The sequence below is a fragment of the Mobula hypostoma genome, chromosome 9 (assembly GCF_963921235.1).
Source record: "Mobula hypostoma chromosome 9, sMobHyp1.1, whole genome shotgun sequence".
Classification (NCBI taxonomy): domain Eukaryota; kingdom Metazoa; phylum Chordata; class Chondrichthyes; order Myliobatiformes; family Myliobatidae; genus Mobula; species Mobula hypostoma.
In genome coordinates this window covers 112,956,178-112,979,128 of record NC_086105.1, presented here as the reverse complement: position 1 = coordinate 112,979,128, position 22,951 = coordinate 112,956,178, and the positions used below count along the sequence as shown (strand labels likewise).

At 38.2% G+C, this 22,951-nt stretch overlaps 1 protein-coding gene across 4 annotated transcripts in view; it reads right to left on the bottom strand.

The window, feature by feature from the left end:
- Positions 1–453: 453 nt before the first annotated feature.
- The window catches only part of smurf1 (SMAD specific E3 ubiquitin protein ligase 1), a 147,280-nt gene continuing 124,782 nt past the window's right edge, over positions 454–22,951 (bottom strand). For 2 of the 4 annotated variants that reach the window (XM_063058935.1, XM_063058938.1), the window contains 4 exons: positions 21,609–21,729; positions 18,986–19,187; positions 14,198–14,282; positions 454–7,173 (listed from right to left, as the gene is read on the bottom strand). In XM_063058935.1, the coding sequence (XP_062915005.1) occupies positions 7,074–7,173; positions 14,198–14,282; positions 18,986–19,187; positions 21,609–21,729 (508 nt within the window). In that variant the 3' untranslated portion in view covers positions 454–7,073. The remainder of the gene's footprint in view (positions 7,174–14,197; positions 14,283–18,985; positions 19,188–21,608; positions 21,730–22,951) is intronic. The other 2 variants (XM_063058937.1, XM_063058939.1) reach the window with 1 other exon arrangement.

Here is a 22,951-nt window from a genome sequence, read left to right as displayed (position 1 = left end):
TAAAAGTTCACAAGAGTTATACTTAGAAATTTTGAATGTAATACACAGAATATTGCTGTGGTTCACTGGCGCCATCTGGCTACACAACAAAGAACAAATTCTCTCTCCTTGTCCAACAAAAGCTCTGTTGGGGGCTGCATAAATAGTGATCAGATTGGCAGAAAGGACAAGGGGAAAAAACTCCTAAAGTAAATCAACTTGTGTACCATTATGTGGAAAAGTACATTCTAATTCCACATATGTTAAAATGACAATAGCCTTCCAAATCTATATTTATTGATTTGCAATATTAAATTTGTCAGAACTTAGTTGTAAATAAAATTAATCAGATTTTTCAATTTGTTTACTTCATTCTGAGACATGCTTTATTCAGGTATGTTGACTTAAAAGCATTAAGATCAAGCAAAAAGTTCAAATCAGCACAGATATTTAAAGTTCAAATTTTATTGCATGTAACAAAAATGAACGTGGCTTTGAGTCCAACATCCTACTCAATTACTAGCCATCAAATTCACTCCATACCTCATTCAATACCATCAATAATAAAAAATACCCCAATTCACAGTTAAAACAAAAAATTTATACACTGTTCACGACAAAACTGATGCTAAAGGACTTTAGCAGCAACAATGAAAAAGTTAATACAGCAATAATTTTCCTCAGATTAATTACTAATTAATAAATATTCATCAAAACAATTCAATTTGCAAAAGTAAGCTTATTACAGAAAATAAAAAGGACAGATCTCTTACATAAAAGACAGATGTGTTTCAAGATAGGAGAAAAGCAGCTCTGAACCTTTTGACTATTACAGCGCTTTTACCTTCAGGAGTGTTATCTTCAATCTTTTAAAAAAATAATTCCAAAAAAGCCCACAAAAGTCAGTGTAGAACCTCTAACTCATGTAGGTAATTTCTGCAGTTACCAGACGACCTCGGTGTATATATAATATTATAACAAATGGCAAAAGAGCTACACAACTGCAGGTTATATAGGAAATGGCACTTATTGTTTTCAATATTACAAGAAGGGAAAAGTGAAATAAGGGCCGGGTAAAACTGCATCATCGAGTAATTATTAAGCTATGATTATTGCAGTAATATTTCTGTCACAATACAAATTTAGGAGACACATTAGAAAACTTGAGGGTTATTACACATTACACAGCCATTTTCCTTAATCCTGAATTATGAAAGCAAGATCTCCAGATCAGTACAGTGAGATATCGTATTTTGCAATGCTACTGTAATATATTGGACAACCAAAGGATTAAAAGTAGCTTTAAAATAATTATCTTCAATGGGCTTTCACCATGGCTACTTATGCATATCACACCACTCTGCCAGTCAGTTTCAGTAGTAAACAATCTACCAGCATAGATCCGAACTACGTGGTAAGGTATTGACTTCAGCAATTTAAATCGCACAAAAAAATGAACTGAATTGATTAAGTGATATAAAGAACCTGTTAGTGGAAATGAACGTCCTATTTCCTCAACTTAGCAATCTCTTACATTAAGTCCAGAATCAGCTTTTCCCTTCATTTCTCCTTACTGCTCCAACTATGCCATAATTTCACAGAAATAACCATATAAATATAGTCAGGCCACTACTACTCTGAGGGATAAAAAAGTAAGCCAGTTACTTCAAATTGTGGCACAATATTTACACGTTCAGATCTTGCTCCATTCTTCCCTGCTTATCATTTGCATGTCATTATAATTTACAATAACCAATACACAGCCGAAATTTTACAGCGTTGATAAGGGAAGAAAATGCCTAGTTGCAATTAATGGCAGCACTGCTAAGAGCTATTTTAGTGGGTCAACAGATCTTTCCCCAAACAAGTTATTTCTTCACATCAATGCAGGAATGAATAGAGAATGAATAGAGAGGAATATATCTCATGTCTTCCTATAGCACTTCAATAATGTTAATGGCAGAAAAATTACAGCTGAGGCACATGAATTCTCTGTTTTGGTTCCGGTGATCCACTTCATCATTAAAACTGGGACATCATATTATCATTGGGACAGAAGTATGTATATGCAAGAAATGCCCAAAAATACTGTATGTTCATGAAGCTTGCAAATGTCACAAAAGATACATATTCTATCCTCAGAGTAATCTAATTTTGTTGACAAGTGGAATTATTATCTAACCATATCAGTTTCAATTAATAAAATGTCAAGTTTAGATGCATCATGGAGAATACAGAAAGCAGTAAGAGTTAAGATTACTTATCTCTAGCCAGGTTTTACCACATCTAATTTATTTCTTTGACTCACCCCATTCCACTAAATACAATTTACAGGGAGGAACATAAGAAAATAAAACACGATTGTTTCTCTTACCCAAACATGGAGAATAATACCAGTGTTAAAATACAATAACTTCTGTATTATTATAATAAAAACATTAAATTTTGTGTCTCAATGTTTGAGGAGAAAGCACGTCCAAAATAAATTTCCACACAAGCCTTTTAAAAATAATTGAAGATTAGCAAGTAATAACATTGTGTGCTGAAAAATCAATTTTAAAAGCAAGTAATGGCAACATTGCCATAGTCAGATGAAAACATTCATCCAAAACAAAAAGTTCAATCAGCATGACATTTTTATTTTAAGAGAGCAATATTTAGCACCAACAACTGGGAAAATTATCTCCTCTCCTCTTCTATTACCACCAATTCAATTCTGACAATGCTTTCTTTTGTGCAAATTTTGGGTTTTGATAATAAATGTGAAAAATCTCTACAATGAAGGTTTGGAGATAATTATTCATTATAATTGACAAGTTGTGTTTGCACTGCATCAACTACATGAAAAAATGTCTGTTTTTTTTTAGATCTGGTCCATTGTTGTCCCATATGCAACAATAAATTAAAAAGAGAAATCGGATCAGGTCTCACAATGTACTCATTCCATATTCAAGAAAAATTACTGCTTAGATAAACCGATCTGATGTGTGTGACTGTTACAGTTCAGGTAACCTCAAACTTCTCCATAAATGCTGCCTGATCTGCTCCATATTTCCAGCATTACAAAATATTATCTGTACATATTTTTTCTATTTTGTTTCAGGAGCAAACTGACTTTTATTTCCTACAATTGTTGTGACAAGTTAGATTGCTTACTGGCTAAAATACACGTTCTCGGCATCTGGTGTCATGAAAGGCGCCACAGAATTATAGGTTTGGGCTAAATATTTTGTAATATTACACTAAAGGATTTCCAATTTTAAATATTTTGGAAGGCCAGTGTTATTTTGCCATGGGCTGGAGATAAACAAATTTAGAAAAAAAACGAAATTTGTCTGTCTTGAAATATGTTCTCCAATTTCTCTCCCATTCCTAACAGAATGATGGCTGTGTAAGTTGCATTTATTCCATATCCTCACCAAAATACTGTGTTCTGTAATGCATGCAATTCAAATGGAAACACATTATCTATTCTATAAAAAAACATATTAAAAGGGCATTTGCTTTTATGGTCTTGCTGCCTTTATATTTATCATGTAGTTAACTAGAATACTATGTCCAAATATTTCTTTGTAGTTGATTACTATTTAGTTGAAGAATTCCATAATAATTTCCCCTTCTCTGCTAAGTAAGTATACATGGAATTCTGTATATAACTGCTAATTTGAAGTACTGCAGTCATAGCTTACATTTAGGAGCACTGGATAATTAGTTTTCAATTTAAAGTGCAATGTTAAATGTTCAAATCATTTACATCATTGTGGATCCTGTAAATGGCTTGCCCAAATGGCTATGGTTGACCGAACAAAGTAGCATAATCCTAGATTTAACTTCAACTCCAGAACTAAAATCTTACTTTTTAAAAGTAAAGGCTGTTTCAATATTTGTATTAGGATTTAATAAATATTTCAGAAAAATAAGCTGCGAATTCTGCTAACTTTTGTTTTCTTGCAAAGCTTACTATAGAAAACTTTTTGCAAATCGCACCTTATTTTAAAATTTGCAAAGAAGTCATTCTGTGGTATTTATGATGCAATTGCATTCATATGGAAGAATAAATGGATGTATTTTATATTTTTGTAAGGAATTCTCTATCTCACTGCAGAATAAACAGAACAAAAATACTTGCGCATATGAAAACAATTACGCTGTTGATATTAGGGTATTTGCAACATGCAATATTCTAATTCTACAAAGAAATGCATGGACCTACATTTCTACACAACAAAGGTGGCAATATAATTGAAACTTTACAAAGAAATCCCAGCTCCTGGACTGAAGTTGCATAAAGTAGTGTTTAGTCTTACTAATCCCATAGATTTAGCATGTTTTCCTAAGGTAGTGGTAAAAGTAAAAGAATATTCTTTGCAGCACAATTTTTAAAATAGGGAAATCCATTTTCAGATCACTCATATATTTCTGAAGTAATAGATCAAATATTGAGTTTAAAGTTGACAGAAAAATTGTTATATCCTAACATTTAGTATCAATTTACATGTTTTATAAACTATGATGTTTCCTCAGATTTCTGAGTATTTGTATTCTTTTTGAACTTCATACTAGAGGAACTTACTGGTAATGTGCAATTCAGCATGCTTAATTTGGAAAATTAACTTGAGTACCCAGTGATTAACTTTATATTAAACAATTACCCGTTTCCCAAATTAAAAAGTTACCTAAAGGAAATTCATAAATTTGAAAAGAACATAGTAATCATTCACATGGCATTATTTTCTAGTGTTGCTAATTCAAGCCAAAAAAGAAAATTGTTCTATTTGTCTCCATAATTTACCAGAATTAGCAAGAAAAGAAACCTACTATGCCTACTACAAAGATTAAATTTAGTATGAGAAAATGTTGTTTCAACAGCTATAAAAAAAATTAAAAGTTAAAATATTTTTGTTTGGAAACCACATTAAATTATATAAATTAGGGCAAATTATAGATGTAATAGTTGCTTAAGCACTATATACTAATAAAGATAGAAGGAAACCTTTCTTAAGTCTAACGGTATGAGAAATAACATTGTTGACAAGCTCTCATAATTATATATCACTTTTACATTCAAAATAGGTTCTGAAATCTGTGCTGAAATATTGGCATCTGCATTTTTTTGTCCTATCAGTGGAAATTAAATCCTTATTCCAGGCTACCAAATGTAAGTGTACTGATGTTTTTTCCCCATACAGTTTGTCCAACTTTAGTACCCGAGACTTCAGTTTTGCTCCAGAAATACAGAAAACAAAACCAATATTTCAGACAAGGATATTGATTTCAATGCTGCTTTGATTAATGATTCCAGTTAGTTCTTCACTGTATAAAATCAATAAGTGTAATATGATTTTTAAGTCTAGCTGAATTTATGCCACACTTATTCAACTCATCAGTCTCACTAAATTAAAGACTGAATGTTGGAAAATGCAGAAATTTTGCTTACATCTAAATCATAAAGCAAACCAAAATTCTGCTTCTTCAAAATGAATCTTCAGAGCAAATGTGTAACATTTTCAGGAGAGGTCAAGGGGCACATAGGAATTGTAAACTTGATGTTGCTCAAAACTGTAACTATATACTACTGGTATTAAAACAGACAGGATATTGGGTCAGAGTTACCAAACACCTAAAAAGTTCACCTCCATGAGTGTTTGCAGCATTGAACATCAAATGAAACAAAAGGAATACTGGCTCTTCAAAATGGGCTGAAGAAAATAGCTTCTAAAAGTTATAGAAGCAATGAATGTTTTCAAAGTTCCAGATTTGTTTTTTAAAGTTTAAGGCAGTAAAACAGTCTAAATAATGCCCTTTCTTTCTTATTCAGATTTCCAAAAGGGTTCACAATATTAATTAAAAATAACTTTAATCCAACATCCAGAAACAAATAGAAAAACTACTTCAAAAACTGTTAAAATATGGATACAGTGTTGTGATAGTAAAACCTCAACACTTACATTTGTTCATTTATCTGCTTAACCTATTGGTAAATTCTTGTTAGTAAGCTGTCATCACAGTTAATCTTTCATGAGTGTCTGCTATTGTAAATTCTGAGCCAAGGACAAAATAGTGAGGTGCCAGAAGAATTACAAGAAAATTTAAAGACTAACCAGATGTAAAGCAAAAAAAAATAAATCTGGGAAACAATCAACTCTGCTACAAACGAAGTTTGTCAATTTTCCTTTGTTAGCTGTTTCAATGCTGGACTTTTCCGAACATTACTGGACCAATCCTTTGAGTAATGTAAGATATTTTCAGGTTTCATAAATTCAGCTCTCATTTTAAATTAATTTTGTAAAAGGTGATATTTTATGCACATTATGAAATTGAATTCAAAGTATAACATAGGATACCTTACCTCAAGCTATTTGTAAAACAAACATTCCAACATGACTACAATTTTAATTTTGAAGCCAAAACATGATTGCAGTATTAAAGGGTTCATCACATTAGAACAGATGTTCAGGTTTTCTTTGTAAATATATTAGTAAATATTCCTAAAAACAGTTATTCATTGTGGAGGATTACAATTCTTTTAACAAAATATAGATAAAAATAATCTGATTTGATTAAAACGCACCGTATAGTTACTGTCTGTGATGAGAGTTAATAAAAAAAATACTCAAGCTAGAAAAAGAACTATTTCTAGTTTAGCATCCAGTATTTTTAAACATCAGTTTCAGATTTTGGAAGAATGAAAAATTTCTGTTGGACCACATCTTTGAGACTCATGGCTGGGTAATTGGTTAAAGGAATAAGGAAAGAAGTGAAATGTGCAAGGATCTGTCTTTGTTTACTGTGCAAAGTTTTTGAAATAAAGTTTCAAGCATACAACTTAAAATGTATGATACAACTGAAACAGGTCCATTTTTCTGTTAAACAGATTCAGTTTCTTCTTCATTTGTGAGCTTCCTAGTTTCCTCTTTAAGAAATCTTACTGCCTTTCTGTTTTTGAGTGATCAGCGTCATTATATCATTTGTAAGTTAAAGCTATCATGTGAGTAAATTGTTAGTTCTCTGTTACATAGTGCGTTGCTCATCATGATGCTTGCAGAACTTCGTTTCTGTAGTGTTCCTATCAACTTCAAAAGCACTCACGTATTTCACTCAACTGCAAAGCCACATGTCTCTTCAACAGCTGTCAACAATTTCTCATAAAGCTTTTCATAAGACTCATAAGGGGGGATGTCTATACGATTAAAACTGAGGAGAGAAAGAAAAAATAAGTAAACACATAAATAAATAAGTAGGTCACATATGATTATAGCCATCACTGATCCATGACATACACTCAGTAGCTACTTTATTACATATCTCCACATCTAATCAGCCACATAATTAGATATTTGCATTAATGAGCAGGTGAACAGATGTACCCAATAAAGGGGCTACTGGCTGCAAATAAGGTAGGCAATCTGGATGTTGAAAGCAATGTTCTAATTTGTAATGACCAGTATGTGCAAAAAACTTGTGCTGTGCATTTTTTTGTCCAGTGATAACAACATGTGCACACTGAATTTTATTTATAAAGGTATTAATTTTAACAGCTAGCAAAACACTATCAATAAGAACTTTGATCTCCTCTAGGTTTGATTGTTTTCACTCTCTTTCATCTATACTCTCACAAACATATGTAGCAGACCTGTAGTGGGTAATGCAGGATTTTCTCGCTGGAGCTTTTGCACACCATCCATAAGTGACTTGCTTGCTAAATGATGCTTTGAAAATTCAAGTTTCCTAATACCACTCCACTTCTTCCCATTTGCAAATTTGCCAACAACTTTGCAACGCGACAATACACACAGTTAACACCATTTTCTATATTTTACATAAATATTTCTCATAGCTGCTCACTCCTGACTTAATGAGCTTTTGGTTAGCAGTTTCTACAGTTTCATTAAGCCATTCTGTTTTAAATGAACTTGCAGTGTTTTTGCGCTTCATGTTCTTTACTTCTTTGAAATTCAACATAGTGAATCATTCATTTTCTCAATAACAACAGTGTAAATAATCCACTTCTAGAATCTGCAGACAAATCATTGCAAACTCTATGTTGTCAACACTATCCACATCAGAAATTGGAACAGGAAATGTGATTATGTACATTCGTGTAATATACTTAACATGCCTACAAGGTACAAGGTGACAACCTTTTGTGCGCAGTTTAAATACCTTTGTGTGCTAGTAGCAAAAGATGAATGCGCACGCTCATGCGCACACCTTAGAGGGAACATTGGTTGAAAGGTAATTTAAATATGGCACACAGTGAATTCTATAGAAGTGTGGGGCTGGAGAGCTACTGCTAATTTGTTTTGTGAGACACAGTTTAAAAAAAACAAATCCATTGAATTAACATTCTAGAGCAGTGGTCCCCAACCACCGGGCAGCGGACTGGTACCAAAGCATGCCGCAAAGCATGCGCTACAGGGCCGCGACGAAACGATATGATTTGGCGATATGAGTCAGCTGCACCTTTCCTCATTCCCCGTCACGCCCACTGTTGAGCTTGAACGCACGCGAGGTCATTGCCCACGCATCATCCATGTCAGTGCAGGAAGAAGATCAACTCCTCGAGCTTGCAAATGATGGTGGACTGAAAAGTATATTTGATATAACATCTCTGCCGGCATTCTGGATCAAAGTCAAGGCTAAATATCCTGAGATAGCCATGAAAGCACTGAAAACGTTGCTTCCATTTCCAACACATCTCTGCAATGAATATAATGAAAACTAAATTGTGGAATAGACGGGATTTAAGGAACCCCCTTCGAGTATCGCTGTCTCCCATCACCCCTCGATGGCACCGTCTTGTTGCACGAAAACGAGCCCAGGGCTCCCACTGATTCAGCGATATTGGTGTGTTGCAAAGATTTTATATGTTCATATGGGGAAAATATGTGCTGTGTGTTTAATATCCAAACGTTACTTAAAATGTTATAGAACATAGAATAGTACAGCACAGTATAGGCCCTTCGGCCCACAATGTTGTGCCAACACTCAAACCCTGCCTCCCATATAAGCCCCCACCTTAAATTCCTCCATATACCTGTCTAGTAGTCTCTTAAACTTCACTAGTGTATCTGCCTCCACCATTGACTCAGGCAGTGCATTCCATGCACCAAACACTCTCTGAGTAAAAAAACCTTCCTCTAATATCCCCCTTGAACTTCCCACCCCTTACCTTAAAGCCATGTCCTCTTGTATTGAGCAGTGGTGCCCTGGGGAAGAGGCGCTGGCTATCCACTCTATTCCTCTTATTATCTTGTATACCTCGATCATGTCTCCTCTCATCCTCCTTCTCTCCAAAGAGTAAAGCCCTAGCTCCCTTAATCTCTGATCATAATGTATATTCTCTAAACCAGGCAGCATCCTGGTAAATCTCCTCTGTACCCTTTCCAATGCTTCCACATCCTTCCGATAGTGAGGCGAACAGAACTGGACACAGTACTCCAAGTGTGGCCTAACCAGAGTTTTATAGAGCTGCATCATTACATCGTGACTGTTAAACTCTATCCCTCAACTTATGAAAGCTAACACCCCATAAGCTTTCTTAACTACCCTATCCACCTGTGAGGCAAGTTTCAGGGATCTGTGGACATGTACCCCGAGATCCCTCTGCTCCTTCACACTACCAAGATTCCTGCCATTTATTTTGTACTCTGCCTTGGAGTTTGTCCTTCCAAAGTGTACCACCTCACATTTCTCCGGGTTGAACTCCATCTGCCACTTCTCAGCCCACTTCTGCATCCTATCAATGTCTCTCTACAATCTTTGACAATCCTCTGCACTATCTACAACACCATCAACCTTTCTGTCATCTGCAAACTTGCCAACCCACCCTTCTACCCCCACATCTAGGTTGTTAATAAAAATCACAAAAAGTAGAGGTCCCAGAACAGATCCTTGTGGGACACCACTAGTCACAATCCTCCAATCTGAATGTACTCCCTCCATCACGACCCTCTGCCTACTGCAGGCAAGCCAATTCTGAATCCACCTGGCCAAACTTCCCTGGATCCCATGCCTTCTGACTTTCTGAATAAGTCTACCGTGTGGAACCTTGTCAAATGCCTTACTAAAATCCATATAGATCACATCCACTGCACTACCCTCATCTATATGCCTGGTCACCTCCTCAAAGAACTCTATCAAGCTTGTTAGACATGATCTGCCCTTCATAAAGCCATGCTGACTGTCCCTGATCAGACCATGATTCTCTAAAAGCCCATAGATCCTATCTCCAAGAATCTTTTCCAAGAGCTTTCCCACCACAGACGTAAGGTTCACTGGTCTATAATTACCTGGACTACCCTATTACCTTTTTTGAACAAGGGGACAACATTCGCCTTCCTCCAATCCTCCGGTACCATTCCCATGGACAACGAGGACATAAAGATCCTAGCCAGAGGCTCAGCAATCGCTTCCCTCGCCTCGTGGAGCAGCCTGGGGAATATTCCGTCAGGCCCCGGGGACTTATCCGTCCTAATGTATTTTAACAACTCCAACACCTCCTCTCCCTTAATATCAACATGCTCCAGAACATCAACCTCACTCATATTGTCCTCACCATCAAGTTCCCTCTCATTGGTGAATACCGAAGAGTAGTATTCATTGAGGACCTCGCTCACTTCCACAGCCTCCAGGCACATCTTCCTACCTTTATCTCTAATTGGTCCTACCTTCACTCCTGTCACCCTTTTTTTCTTCACATAATTGAAGAATGCCTTGGGGTTTTCCTTTACCCTACTCGCCAAGGCCTTCTCATGCCCCCTTCTTGCTCTTCTCAGCCCCTTCTTAAGCTCCTTTCTTGCTTCCCTATATTCCTCAATAGATCCATCTGATCCTTGCTTCCTAAATCTCATGTATGCTGCCTTCTTCCACCTGACTAGATTTTCCACCTCACTTGTCACCTATGGTACCTTCACCCTACCATTCTTTATCTTTCTCACTGGGACAAATTTATCCCTAACATCCTGCAAGAAATCTCTAAAGATCGACCACATGTCCATAGTACATTTCCTTGCAAAAACATCATCCCAATTCACACCCGCAAGTTCTAGCCTTATAGCCTCATAATTTGCCCTTCCCCAATTAAAAATTTTCCTGTCCTCTCTGTTTCTGTCCTTTTCCATGATAATGCTAAAGGCCAGGGAACAGTGGTCACTGTCTCCCAGATGCTCACCCACTGAGAGATCTGTGACCTGACCCAGTTCATTACTTAGTACTAGATCTAGTATGGCATTCCCCCTGGTCGGCCTGTCCACATACTGTGACAGGAATCCGTCCTGGACACACTTAACAAACTCTGCCCCATCTAAACCCTTGGAACTAATCAGGTGCCAATCAATATTAGGGAAGTTAAAGTCACCCATGATAACAACCCTGTTATTTTTGCACCTTTCCAAAATCTGCCTCCCAATCTGCTCCTCTGTATCTCTGCTGCTACCAAGGGGCCTACAGAACACCCTCAATAGAGTAACTGCTCCCTTCCTGTTCCTGACTTCCACCCATACTGACTCAAAAGAGGATCCTGCTACATTACCTACCCTTTCAGTAGCTGTAATAGTATCCTTGACCAGTAATGCCACCCCTCCTCCCCTTTTTCCACCCTCTCTATCCCTTTTAAAGCACTGAAGTCCAGGAATATTGAGAATCCATTCCTGCCCTGGTGCCAGCCAAGTCTCTGTAATGGCCACTACATCATAATTCCATGTATGTATCCAAGCTCTCAGTTCATCACCTTTGTTCCTGATGCTTCTTGCATTGAGGTACACACACTTCAGCCCTTCTACCTTACTGTCTTTACACTGTTTATTCTGCTTCTCTTTCCTCAAAGCCTCTCTATATGTTAGATCTGGCTTTACTCCACGCACTTCTTTCACTGCTCTATCGCTCCGGGTCCCATCCCCCTTGCAAATTAGTTTAAACCTTCCTGAACCATGCTAGCAAACCTACCTGCAAGGATATTGCTCCCCCTCAAGTTCAGGCGCAACCCATCCAATCTGTACAGGTCCCACCTTCCCCAGAAGAGATCCCAATGATCCAAAAATCTAAAACCCTGCTCTCTGCACCAACTCCTCAGCCACGCATTCAACTGCCATCTCCTCCAATTCCTACCATCACTGTGACGTAGCACTGGCAGCAATCCTGAGAACGCCACCCTTGAGATCCTGTTCTTCAGCCTTCTGCCTAGTTCCCGAAACTCACACTTCAGGACCTCATCCCTCTTCCTGCCTATGTCATTGGTCCCTACAAGTATCATGACTTCTGGTTGCTTTCCCTCTCATACCAGGATGTCGTGCACCCAGTCAGAGACATCCCGGACCCTGGTACCTGGGAGGCAACAAACCATGCGGGTGTCCTTCTCACGTCCACAAAATCTCCTGTCTGCTCCCCTGACTATAGTCTCCAATGACGACAGCTCTCCACTTCTCCGTCCCACCCTTCTGCACCAGGTCAGACTCAGTGCCGGAGGCCCTGCCACTGTGGCTCACACCTAGTCGGTCATCCCCGCCAACAGTATCCAGGACGATAAACTTATTATTCAGGGGAATGGCTACAGGGGTGCTCTGCACTACCTGTCTGCTCACCTTCGCTTTCCCCCCTGACTGTCACCGAATGACCTGCTTCCGACAGCCTAGGTGTGACTACCTCCCTGTAGCTTTCATCTGTGACTGCCTCATTCTCCCTTATGAGTCGAAGGTCATCCAGCTGCTGCTCCAGATTCCTTACACGGTCTTTCAGATTGCCCAGCCGTATGCACTTCTGGCAGATGTGACTCTGCGGGAGAGGGGCGTTCCTCCAAGACTGCCACATCGCACAGGAGAGGCACATCACCGTCTCAGGAGGCATTGCAAAGACCAACTGCGAGCAAGTTTGTCCTCTGCCTCTTCGAGTCAAAGCCTCAAAGCTCCACTCTTTCAGTGGCCCACTCACTCACTGGCCGCTTTGCTTGAGTTATCCCTCTATTTATCTGTTTGAGCTTTTCAAAATGCTTGGTCACCTGACCTCAATTGCCCAATCAGCTGCTTTCTGCTGACCTATTCAAATCTTGATTGACTTGATTGCACAGACCAACTGCCAAAACTGCCAGAACCTCTCGAGTCAAAGCCTCAAAGCTCCACTCCTTCACTGGCCGCTTTCCACTGCCCGCTTCGCTTGAGCTATTCCTCTATTTACCTGTTTGAGCTTTTCAAAATGCTTGGTCACCTGACCTCGATTGCCCAATCAGCTGCTTTCTGCTGAGTCTGAGCTATTCAAATCTTGATTGTCTAATCAATGGCTTTCTGCCGATCTAGTCAAATCTTGATTGACTTGATTGCACAGACCAACAGCCAGAATCTCTTGAGTCAAAGCCTCAAAGCTCCACTCCTTCACTGGCCCACTCACTAACTGGCTGCTTTTTTTAATGATGCTATTGACTTAATAGTGACTTATAGAGTAATTGACTTATCACTATATTCATGCAAGGAAAATATGCGCTGTGTGTTTAATATTAAATTCGTTAGATAAACCCTTTTAGAAATGAAATTGAGTGTATTAGCCACTAAAAAGTGACTTATTTTTGACTGATCTTCTATATTCTGGTCGTGATTAACAACCCCCATCCCAAACAGAAACGCCAAAGACAATTTGTAGAAAAAAAATCAGAACGTACATGCATATGCAAGTCATGCATGTGCACACAGGTGCCCGCACAAGGCTTGATGGTAATTGTAGTCTTCTTGGGGTAAACACAACCTATTTGACTGCTACTCTTGTCCGCTGGCAACCCTACCACCCCTGGGTCGGCCGGTCCACAAGAATATTGTCAATATTAAACCGGTCCGTGGTGCAAAAAAGGTTGGGGACCACTGTTCTAGAGTAATTTGACAAAAATAATGCTATGAACTAAATTGGGAAAACAAGATTAACTAAGGCTAAGGCATATAGGTACCAGGTCAAACCAAGTACTTGGATGTTAAACAATTCATTAGACAGTAATATACACTTATCTGCATACAAGAGATGTCTACTAATTACAACCAAAAGGATCTTTGAAAAGGTTACCATTATGGATTTCCAATACATCCTATTACTAACATGTTGAGTATGTTGGTAAAGCAGGCAAGACACTTTATACAGTTAATCATGACTGATGGTTATAACTTGTAAGCTACCAACTTGAAGGTTACCAATGTAAGGCAATAATGCAAATACTTAACATTTTCTAAAAAATAAAACTCACCATGTATGTGCTTTGGGAAGGTTTTCTGTGTTGGCATCAATCAAATGGATGGTAAAAAGTCTTGGACCTGCAGCACCTGTAGAGCCTTACAAATACAAAATCTAGTTAAACCATACATCAGTAGCAAAACAGCTCTATTTTTTTAACTTCTAATATACTTCAATGGGATATGAAAAGTGATAAGAGATTGATTCATTTGAGAAATTTTCCATTCTGCATCTAGGGAAACGATCACTCTGAAGAGAAGCAAATATATAATATGCAAGCATTTTATGAATAACATAAAGATAATTTTATGTAATCACAAATATTATAAAAAGTTAATAAGGATAAGGAACATGGTAATGAGAACCAATGCAAACACAGATGCTGCAGAATATATTTTTGTCAAATAGCTATCAATAGTACAAAATGCCCAGTGCTAGACTGCATCTCTGCAGTCCTGCCACATCCATCGTTAAATTGAACAACTATATAACTAACAGCAGGTAGCAATTCCCATTCTCAAACAGCCTAGTGAGTGTGGAATATGAAGCTTAATTGCTTCCAACCAAATTCAACCAGAAATAGAGCCGGTGGACTAACTCAACAGTCTTCCTGAGGACCCTCCTTATAAATACTACTCTTTAGCCAAAGGGAGACACTTTGTGATAGCAAGAAATGCTCACACTGGGCACATAAAAAGCTATGCACCCCAAAGTAAAATCAGACATTCTGTGAATATTCAATAGGTGAGGCAGCAGCTGTGGAAAGGAGAAACGGAGATAACATTTCAAGTTGAATACTCTTCATCAGGAAACACTAGATATCAATCAAATATCTGTGATAAGGTGGGGAATAAAAGGCAGACTGAGAGATAGTGAGTGAGATCAGTTGAGAGAAAATATTTAAAATATTAAAAACAACTCATGTTGGAGGAGATGCAAATAGAAGGAAATGAATGAGGGCAGGCAAGAGAAAACAAAAACAATACTGGAATTGTGAATACAAAACATTATTGTTGCTGGAAACTAAGAGGGAATAACAGAAATATTGAACAAGCCAGGTAGCAAATGTGAAGAAAGAAAAATTGAATTAATTATCTTTATGTTTTTCTTGAAACAACATGTACGTAGTCCAATTAGGGATGGGACCATACTAAAACTTGTATTGGGAAGTGAGCCAAAGTGAACCAAATTTCTGTGGGGGGAGCAATTTTGGGAGCAGCGATCATAATTCTGTATGTATAAGTTAGTTATGGATAAGGATAAGGCTGGTCCTTCGGTGAAAGTACTAAATCTGGTGAAGGCTAATCACAACAGTACTAGTCAGGAACTGGAGAGAAGTAGATTGAGAGGCACACTTTCTGGGTAAATCTACATCTGACATATGGGACTCTTTCTGGAGGCCAGTTGGTTAGAGTTCAGGACCAACATGTTCTGTTGAGAATGAAAGATAAGATGCTAAGTTTTGGAAATCCTGGATGACAAGAGATATTATAGGTTTCATGAAAATGAAAAAGGAAGCATTTGTAAGATTTGAGGCTGAAAACAGGCAATGCCCTTGAGGAGTATAGAGGAAGCAGGAAAGACCTTAAAAAGGAATTTAGAAGGCTAAAAGGGCACATGAAATGTATGTGCCAAGTAGGACTAAAGAAAATCTTAAATCATTTTATATGTATATTAGGAGCAAGGCAGTGGCCAGGAAAGATAGGTCCACTCAAGGACAATGCAGGGGAGTTATGTGAACCGCCACAGAAAGAACACGAGGCATTTGAGTACATTACATCAGTATTCACCAAGAAGAAGTACATGGATATAAGATTAGGGAAAGTGTATTGGTATTCTAGGGCATGTTGATATTAATGAAATTCAGTGTACACATGTTGTTATCACTGGAAAAAAAAAATTGCATAACACAAGTTTTTTTTGCACACACTGGTCATTACAAATTAGAAGGATACTGATGGATGCAAGGGAGCTTTGACAAAGATTATAGCATCCTACTTAGCCACAGGCAAAGTCCCAAAGGACCATAGAATTGCCATTTTTTTCATTTAAGAAGAGCAACAAGAATGAAATCAAGAAATTATAGGCCAGAGAGTTTTACATCAGTGGCAGGAAAATTACTGGGTAAGATTCTAAGGGACAGGATTTACTTGCATTTAGAAAAGCATAGAATTATTTGGAAAAAGTCAGTATGTCTTTGTACGGTGAAGTTCTGTTTTACAAATTTGATCTGAACATGCTTTTTGAGGAAGTGATGAAGATGATAATGAGGGTAGTGGTTAGTGTCCAGAAGAACTTCAGTGAAGCATTTGACAAGATCCTATCCCTCATGATAGGCCGGTCCAGAAGATTAAGTTATATGGGATACGTGGTGAGCTGGTGAATTGTATACAAAGTTGACTTTGTCCTAGAACGCAGAGGGGTGTTTCTGGAGGTCTGTGACCAGCCATGTTTCACAGAGATCAGCAGTGGAACATCTGTTTTGGCTATATAAATGTTCTGGATGAAAACAAAGGTGGTCCACTTAGTGAGTTTGCAAATGACATGCTAATTGTCGATAGTGAGCAAGGTATAGAAGGATATTGATCAGTTGGAAATTTGGGTGGAGAAATAATAGATGGAGTTTATTTCAAGCAAGTGTGAGATGTGCATTTTGGAAAGTCAAATGTAAAAGGTCTCTTAGGAGAACTGACATACAGAGGGATACTGGGGTGCAAGCTCAGAGCTCCTTGGGAGTAGTAAGTGGTTAGGGTGGTAAAAAAGGCATATGGCAAACTTGCCTTTATGGATTGGGACACTACGTATAAAAGTCGAGAAGTCATGTGAGTATGGAATGAGTTCATGGTCAGTGCAGATATGGTAGGTTGAAGAACTTATTCCTGCACTGTACTGTTCTGTATTCTATAACATGGAGTTCTAAGAGATGCAATATGCATGGAAGATGAGATGTTACTTCTTCAGCTTATATTAGGCTTTGTTGGCATAGGGACAAACAAAGAGAGGTTAGAGTGGGAGAAGAGTGGAGAAATTAAGGGTCTACAAGTGTGACCTGAGCTTCTAGCCACTTGATATTTGTAACCAAGTCAGGCTAAGCCTGAGTATTAGCCAATGGTTGCTACACCTGGGCATAAATTACATTATTATGAGGGAACACATTCTAATTTTACAAAGACAGTTGGGTCTTGAACTCTGAGCTCCTACAGTGAAATCCTGTTCCGTCCAACAACTAAGCCCATCTTTGTGTAAGATACAATGCCCACCATTGGAGAGCTTTTTCCTTGATCCCCATTGACTTCAATTTTAGCAGGCCTCATTAACTTGATAGTAACATCAAATACTCACACCTTTGTAATTCAAATCTTTTCTGCAAATTTAGTACCAAGTAATCCCAAAAGGCTGCCACACTATAGATTAATGAACTGATTACTATTTTTGGATAAGTGGTATCTGAATGTACTGTAGATAAAATCTTGTATCACATTTCTGTGATTAAGAGGGGCATGAGAATAAATCTCACAATTTTTTACATCCTTTGTCATTTCTTACTTTCAACCAAACTGATTTAACTTTTCTGACCTAATATCTTTCCTCTCTACTGTTTTTAATAATTCTTTAATGTCAAGACTACCCTGCCTTGTTTTCTATTATGTGATGTTTCTGAAAATATGCAATATCCTGGAATATTTTATTCCTAGACTTGGTTACCTTGCAAGCATATCTCTGTAATTCACTCATCTTAGAAACGCAAATATGCCTTCAGATAAAGAGCCTTCATTTTAGCTTTTGCACCTTTACCCCTGTTTATTGGTTTATACCTATATTTATATGTGCCATCTTTACCCTGAGAACTTCTGGTTATCATTGTCTTGTGTGTTATCTTGAATTATGACTTGTTCTTTCCTATTAGCTTTCGAAATCTCTATTCATCAGAATCTGCTATCCCTGATTTAGCCTTAGTTATTCAATTTGCTAGCCCAATTGAAGATAAGCTTGTAGCAAAGAATTTCCTTTCTTTCTCCAGTACTGAGGCTGGTGTTGCATAAATTGGAACACATTTCTTTTACCTCTATCTTTGAACAACACGTTCAATTATCTTCCTTTTAATCCACGCCAATCTGCACATGATTTAGGCAGTAATCACCTTTGTAGGTTTGCAGTTTAACTTGGACCTCACTGCTCAGCAGACTTCCTTTGTCCTTTCTACATAAATGGTTTCCACATGGACTACTATAGTTGGACTTTTCTCTGTTACTCCAAATTCTTCTTCAGTTAGTAAAAACATCCTTCACCCTAGAACAAGGCAGGCAGCAGAGACTGTGGCTATCAAGAACATAATCTACCCCTAATCATATGGTTTCCTATTACCACCACATTCTTTTCACTTCTTCATCTTCAATAGCCTGCAGTATCATTGTGCCATAATCAGCTTGCAAGTCCTGGAGAGTATCTTAGTCAGCCATTTCTTTTCATGATTTTGTGGGTCATGATGTGTTACTAGTTTTACTGCTGAATGAGACAAATTCTAAGGAAGTGTGGAAAAATATTCTAATAATCTAGATCAGTGATGAATGCCGTTAATCTGCTGCTGACTGCTAGAACAAATAACGGTTTCATTTGATCTACAGTAATTTATTTTTGTTTTCCTGGCTTTATCTGGTTAGTAACTTTGTGTGTAGATGTACTGCACGTGAATTCCTCAAAAATGCCATCCTTATAGCTTAGAGGTTATAGTGAAGATGTATTATATCTAGCAATATAAAATCAACAAAATTTAGTAAAGTATGATTCATCTGACAGCCACCTTGTAATGCCTTGAATCCCTGCAGAGGTACCCTGGAAGAACCGGTTACAAACTGAAGCAGTCGAGCTCTTCTTTCCTCATCAAACATCTCCACTGTTTGCCAGAACCATTTCACAATGTTGCTGTCAGATGTACAATGCTTTAGACGTGTGTTAGCTTTCCAGTCCTTTATGTCAATCTTTCCCAACCCACCAATAATAAGCTGCAGGAATAAAAAAATCAGATGCAAAGAATCTATGAACATCGTCTACATTGTACTTGTGCATACATGTACTTGAATATGACAATAAACTTGACTTTGATTTTATACAAAGGTATATGTAAAATTGTTAACAAATCAAAAGCTAATAAAAATATCAGCTGTGTGTTTTACATAACTATTTCTAATTATGTAAATAAAATTAAAAAGCAAATGCTAGAAATCTAAAACAAAAAAAAAAGAGTATGTAAGAAATACTCAGAACATGAGAAAATAGGGCAGCAGTATACCAACAAGCCTGTCAAATGATCATGGCTGGTCTATGCTGACTCTTCTATGCTATTGCTCCAACCCACTCTGTTCCTCAATCTACCCACTTCCACATTAAACACATCTACTGATTCAGCTTCCACCAAGGCAGAGAATGCCAGAAGTTCACCACTCCCTGCAAGAAGAAAATTCTATATATCTCATTTCTAGATGACTGGCTCCTAATCGTGTAGTTATGTCTATTTCTTCAAGATTCTTTCACTAGTGAAAACATCCCAAATCTACCCTTTAAAGCCTTTTTGGCATTTTATAGAACAGCAGGTCAAGCAACATCTGTGGCAGGAGAAAGTTAATGATTCAGGTTCAGGATCCTTTGTTACAACTGCAAAAGGAAGAAATACAAGTTAGTTTTCAGTAACAGAAGGAAAAAAAGAACCTTCTCACCTATTGTAAACAAATTTTTCCCCCAGTTCTGGCAAAGAGTCCAAGACTCAAAACATTAATTGCTTTTCCTTTTACGGATGTTGCTTGACCTACTGAGTGTTTCCAGCGATTAAGCTTCAAATTACGTTAACCAGTAGCGGAACTTAAACATTGTCAGTGCCTTGTACATCTCCTTCATGGATGAATCTAAACAAATTTGTAATGTGTGATGTTAGGGATTATACTCTACATATAGCTGAAATTAACATTTTAAAGGATTGCCAAGAAACTGTCAAGCAGAAAGAAGTGAGGAAGAACTTTAAACTTCTGTAAGGCAGGTCCACAATATTCAGCTGTGCAAATTAGTTTAACAGATTAGTTTTCTTAGTTACTACGCCTCCGCTGCATCTGTTCCCAGGATGCAGCTTTCTGTTCCAGTACATCAGTGGTATCCTCCATCTTTAAAGAACGGAATTTCCTTCCCTCTACTATTGATGCTGTCCTCACCCGCATCTTCTCCATTTCCCAAACATCTGTGCTCACCCCACCTTCCTGCCACCGAACAGTGATAGAGTTCCTCTTGACCTAAGCTAACACCCAATCAGACTCCACATCAAACACATTATCCTCCGCAACATCTGCCATCTTCAAAGGGATCCTACCACTAAACATATCTTTACCTTCCCGCCCCCTCCGCTTTCCACATGGATCGCTCCCTCCACGATTCCCTCGTCCATTTGTCCCCAGGTGAGGCAGCACTTCACCTGCGAATCTGCTGGGTTCATCTATTGTGACCCATGCTCCTGGTGTGGCCTCCTCTACATTGTTGAGACCCGTCATAAATTGGGAAGCACCTCCGCTCCATCCGCCACAAGTGGGATTTCCCGGTGGCCTAACATTTCAATTCTGATTCCCATTCCTGTTCTGACATGTCGGTTCATAGCCTCCTCTTGTGCCAAAAGATGAGGCCATCCTCAGGATGGAGAGGAAACAACTTATATTCCGTCTGGGTACCCTCCAACCTGATGACATGAATGTTGATTTCTCCTTCTGGTAAACAAAGCTCCCCCCCCCCTTCCTCTATTCCCCACTCTAACCTTTTACCTATTCTCACCCACCTGCTACTTCCCTGGGTCCCCTCCTCCTTCCCTTTCTCCTATGGTCCAATCCCCTCCCCTATCAGGTTTTTTTTCCTCCAGCCTTTGACATTTCCCAGCTACCTGGCTTCAACTATCACCTTCCAGCTAGCCTCCTTTCCTTCTCCCCACCTAGCATCTTCCCCCTTCCTTCTCAGTCCTGAAAAAGGTTCTTGGCCCGAAACGTTAACTGTTTATTCTTTTCCGTAGATGCTGCTTGACCTGCTGATTTCCTCCAGCATTTTGTGTTTGTTGCTTAGAAATCAGAACCCTCCTGATGTCCAGAGATTTTGCCAGTTGATTGTATTCATTGTATCTGTACTTCAATGGTTTCCAGGCTTGTATCTTCTCAAATTGTACCAGAATATTCCAACCTCACACAAATTTACTGTATTTTCTGGCAGAAAAACCATGCAGATTTTACAAAGGAAATGGAGATTTCCTGATCTCTACAGCCTTAACCACGAATAGAAAATCCTGCACATTTCAGGCAGCAGGCTGATTGAGAAGGGAACTGGGAAGTGAGTTGGAAACAATCAGTTTAAATATTGAGTAAACTAAGTCACATTTTAACTAAATGTGAAAAGCTTGTTACCTCAATTTCTTTTTGATCAAAAGGTTTAAGGAGATGTTGTGGAATAAGCTCATTAAATCCCTTCTGTAGAGCCAGAAACTGCGCCTCAATTCCTCTCATAAACCTCCAGTTCACATAAAGCCTAAAACACAAGGTATGATGGACTAATGGGATAAAAATGATATAACAAATTCAAAAATAACATTCAAAATTTAAACTTGTAAAAATTCCAGATCAATTGAAACACTCCGGTCTGAAATTATAAAATATAAAAATATACAGCAAATTTTAATGCTATGAACTCTTATGTACTAATTAGAAAAAGCATTGTGAAGGATGACTAATGTGACGGTAGGACCGCTCAAGGATAAAGGGGGAATTTGCCTAGAGGCAGAGGAGGTTTGGGAATACTGGGGTACTGTTGTTGTAGGTCACAACAGGCCATAGACAGAGTTTGGCAGAGAAGTGACAGATGGAGTTCAATCCAGAAAAGTGTGAAGTGACAGACTTTGGAAGATTGATTGAACTTGAAAGCAGAGTACAAGGTCAAAGGCATGATTCTTAGCAGTGTGGTGGATGGAACAGAGGAACCTTGGGGTCGAGATCCACAGTTGTTTCAAAGTTGCTGTACAAGTTGATTGGGTGGTTAAGAAGGTGTATGGTGTGCTAACTTTCATTGCTAGTGGGACTGAGTTCAAGAGCACCAGGGCAATATTGCAGCTCTGTAAAACTCTGGTTATACCATACTTGGGAGTTTAGTGTTCAGTTCTGGTCAGAGCATTATATGAAAGATGTGGAAGCTTTACAGAAGGTGCAGATATTTACCAAGATGCTGTTTGAATTGGAGAACATGCTTAATGAGGAAAGGTTGCGCAAGTTTTCTCTTTGGAATGAAGGAGGATGAGAGGTGATTTTATAAAGACGTATAAGATCACAAGAGGCATAGATAGAGTAGACAGCCAGCACCTTTTAACCAGGGCAGTGAAGGCCAATACTGAGGATATCCCTTTAAGGTGAATGGAGGGAAGTTTAATGGAGATGTCGAAGGTAGATTTTTGTTTACACAAAATTGTGGGTGCCTGGAATGCACTGCCCAGGCTGGTGGTAGAGGCTTATATAAGAGAGACATTTAAAAGATTCTTAGATAGGCATATGGGTGCAAGAAAAATGGAGAAATTTGGGCTGCACAGGAGGGAAAGACTTACTGTTTTATATAGATCAGCAACACATTATGGGATGAAGGGCACATAACTGTGCTGTACTGCTCTATAACACTTAATACAACTTGTACACTTACCTTAAATGTTGGCTTTCCATGAACGTATTTTGCTTCTTATTACAATCAAGTTTTACAATTACTAAAC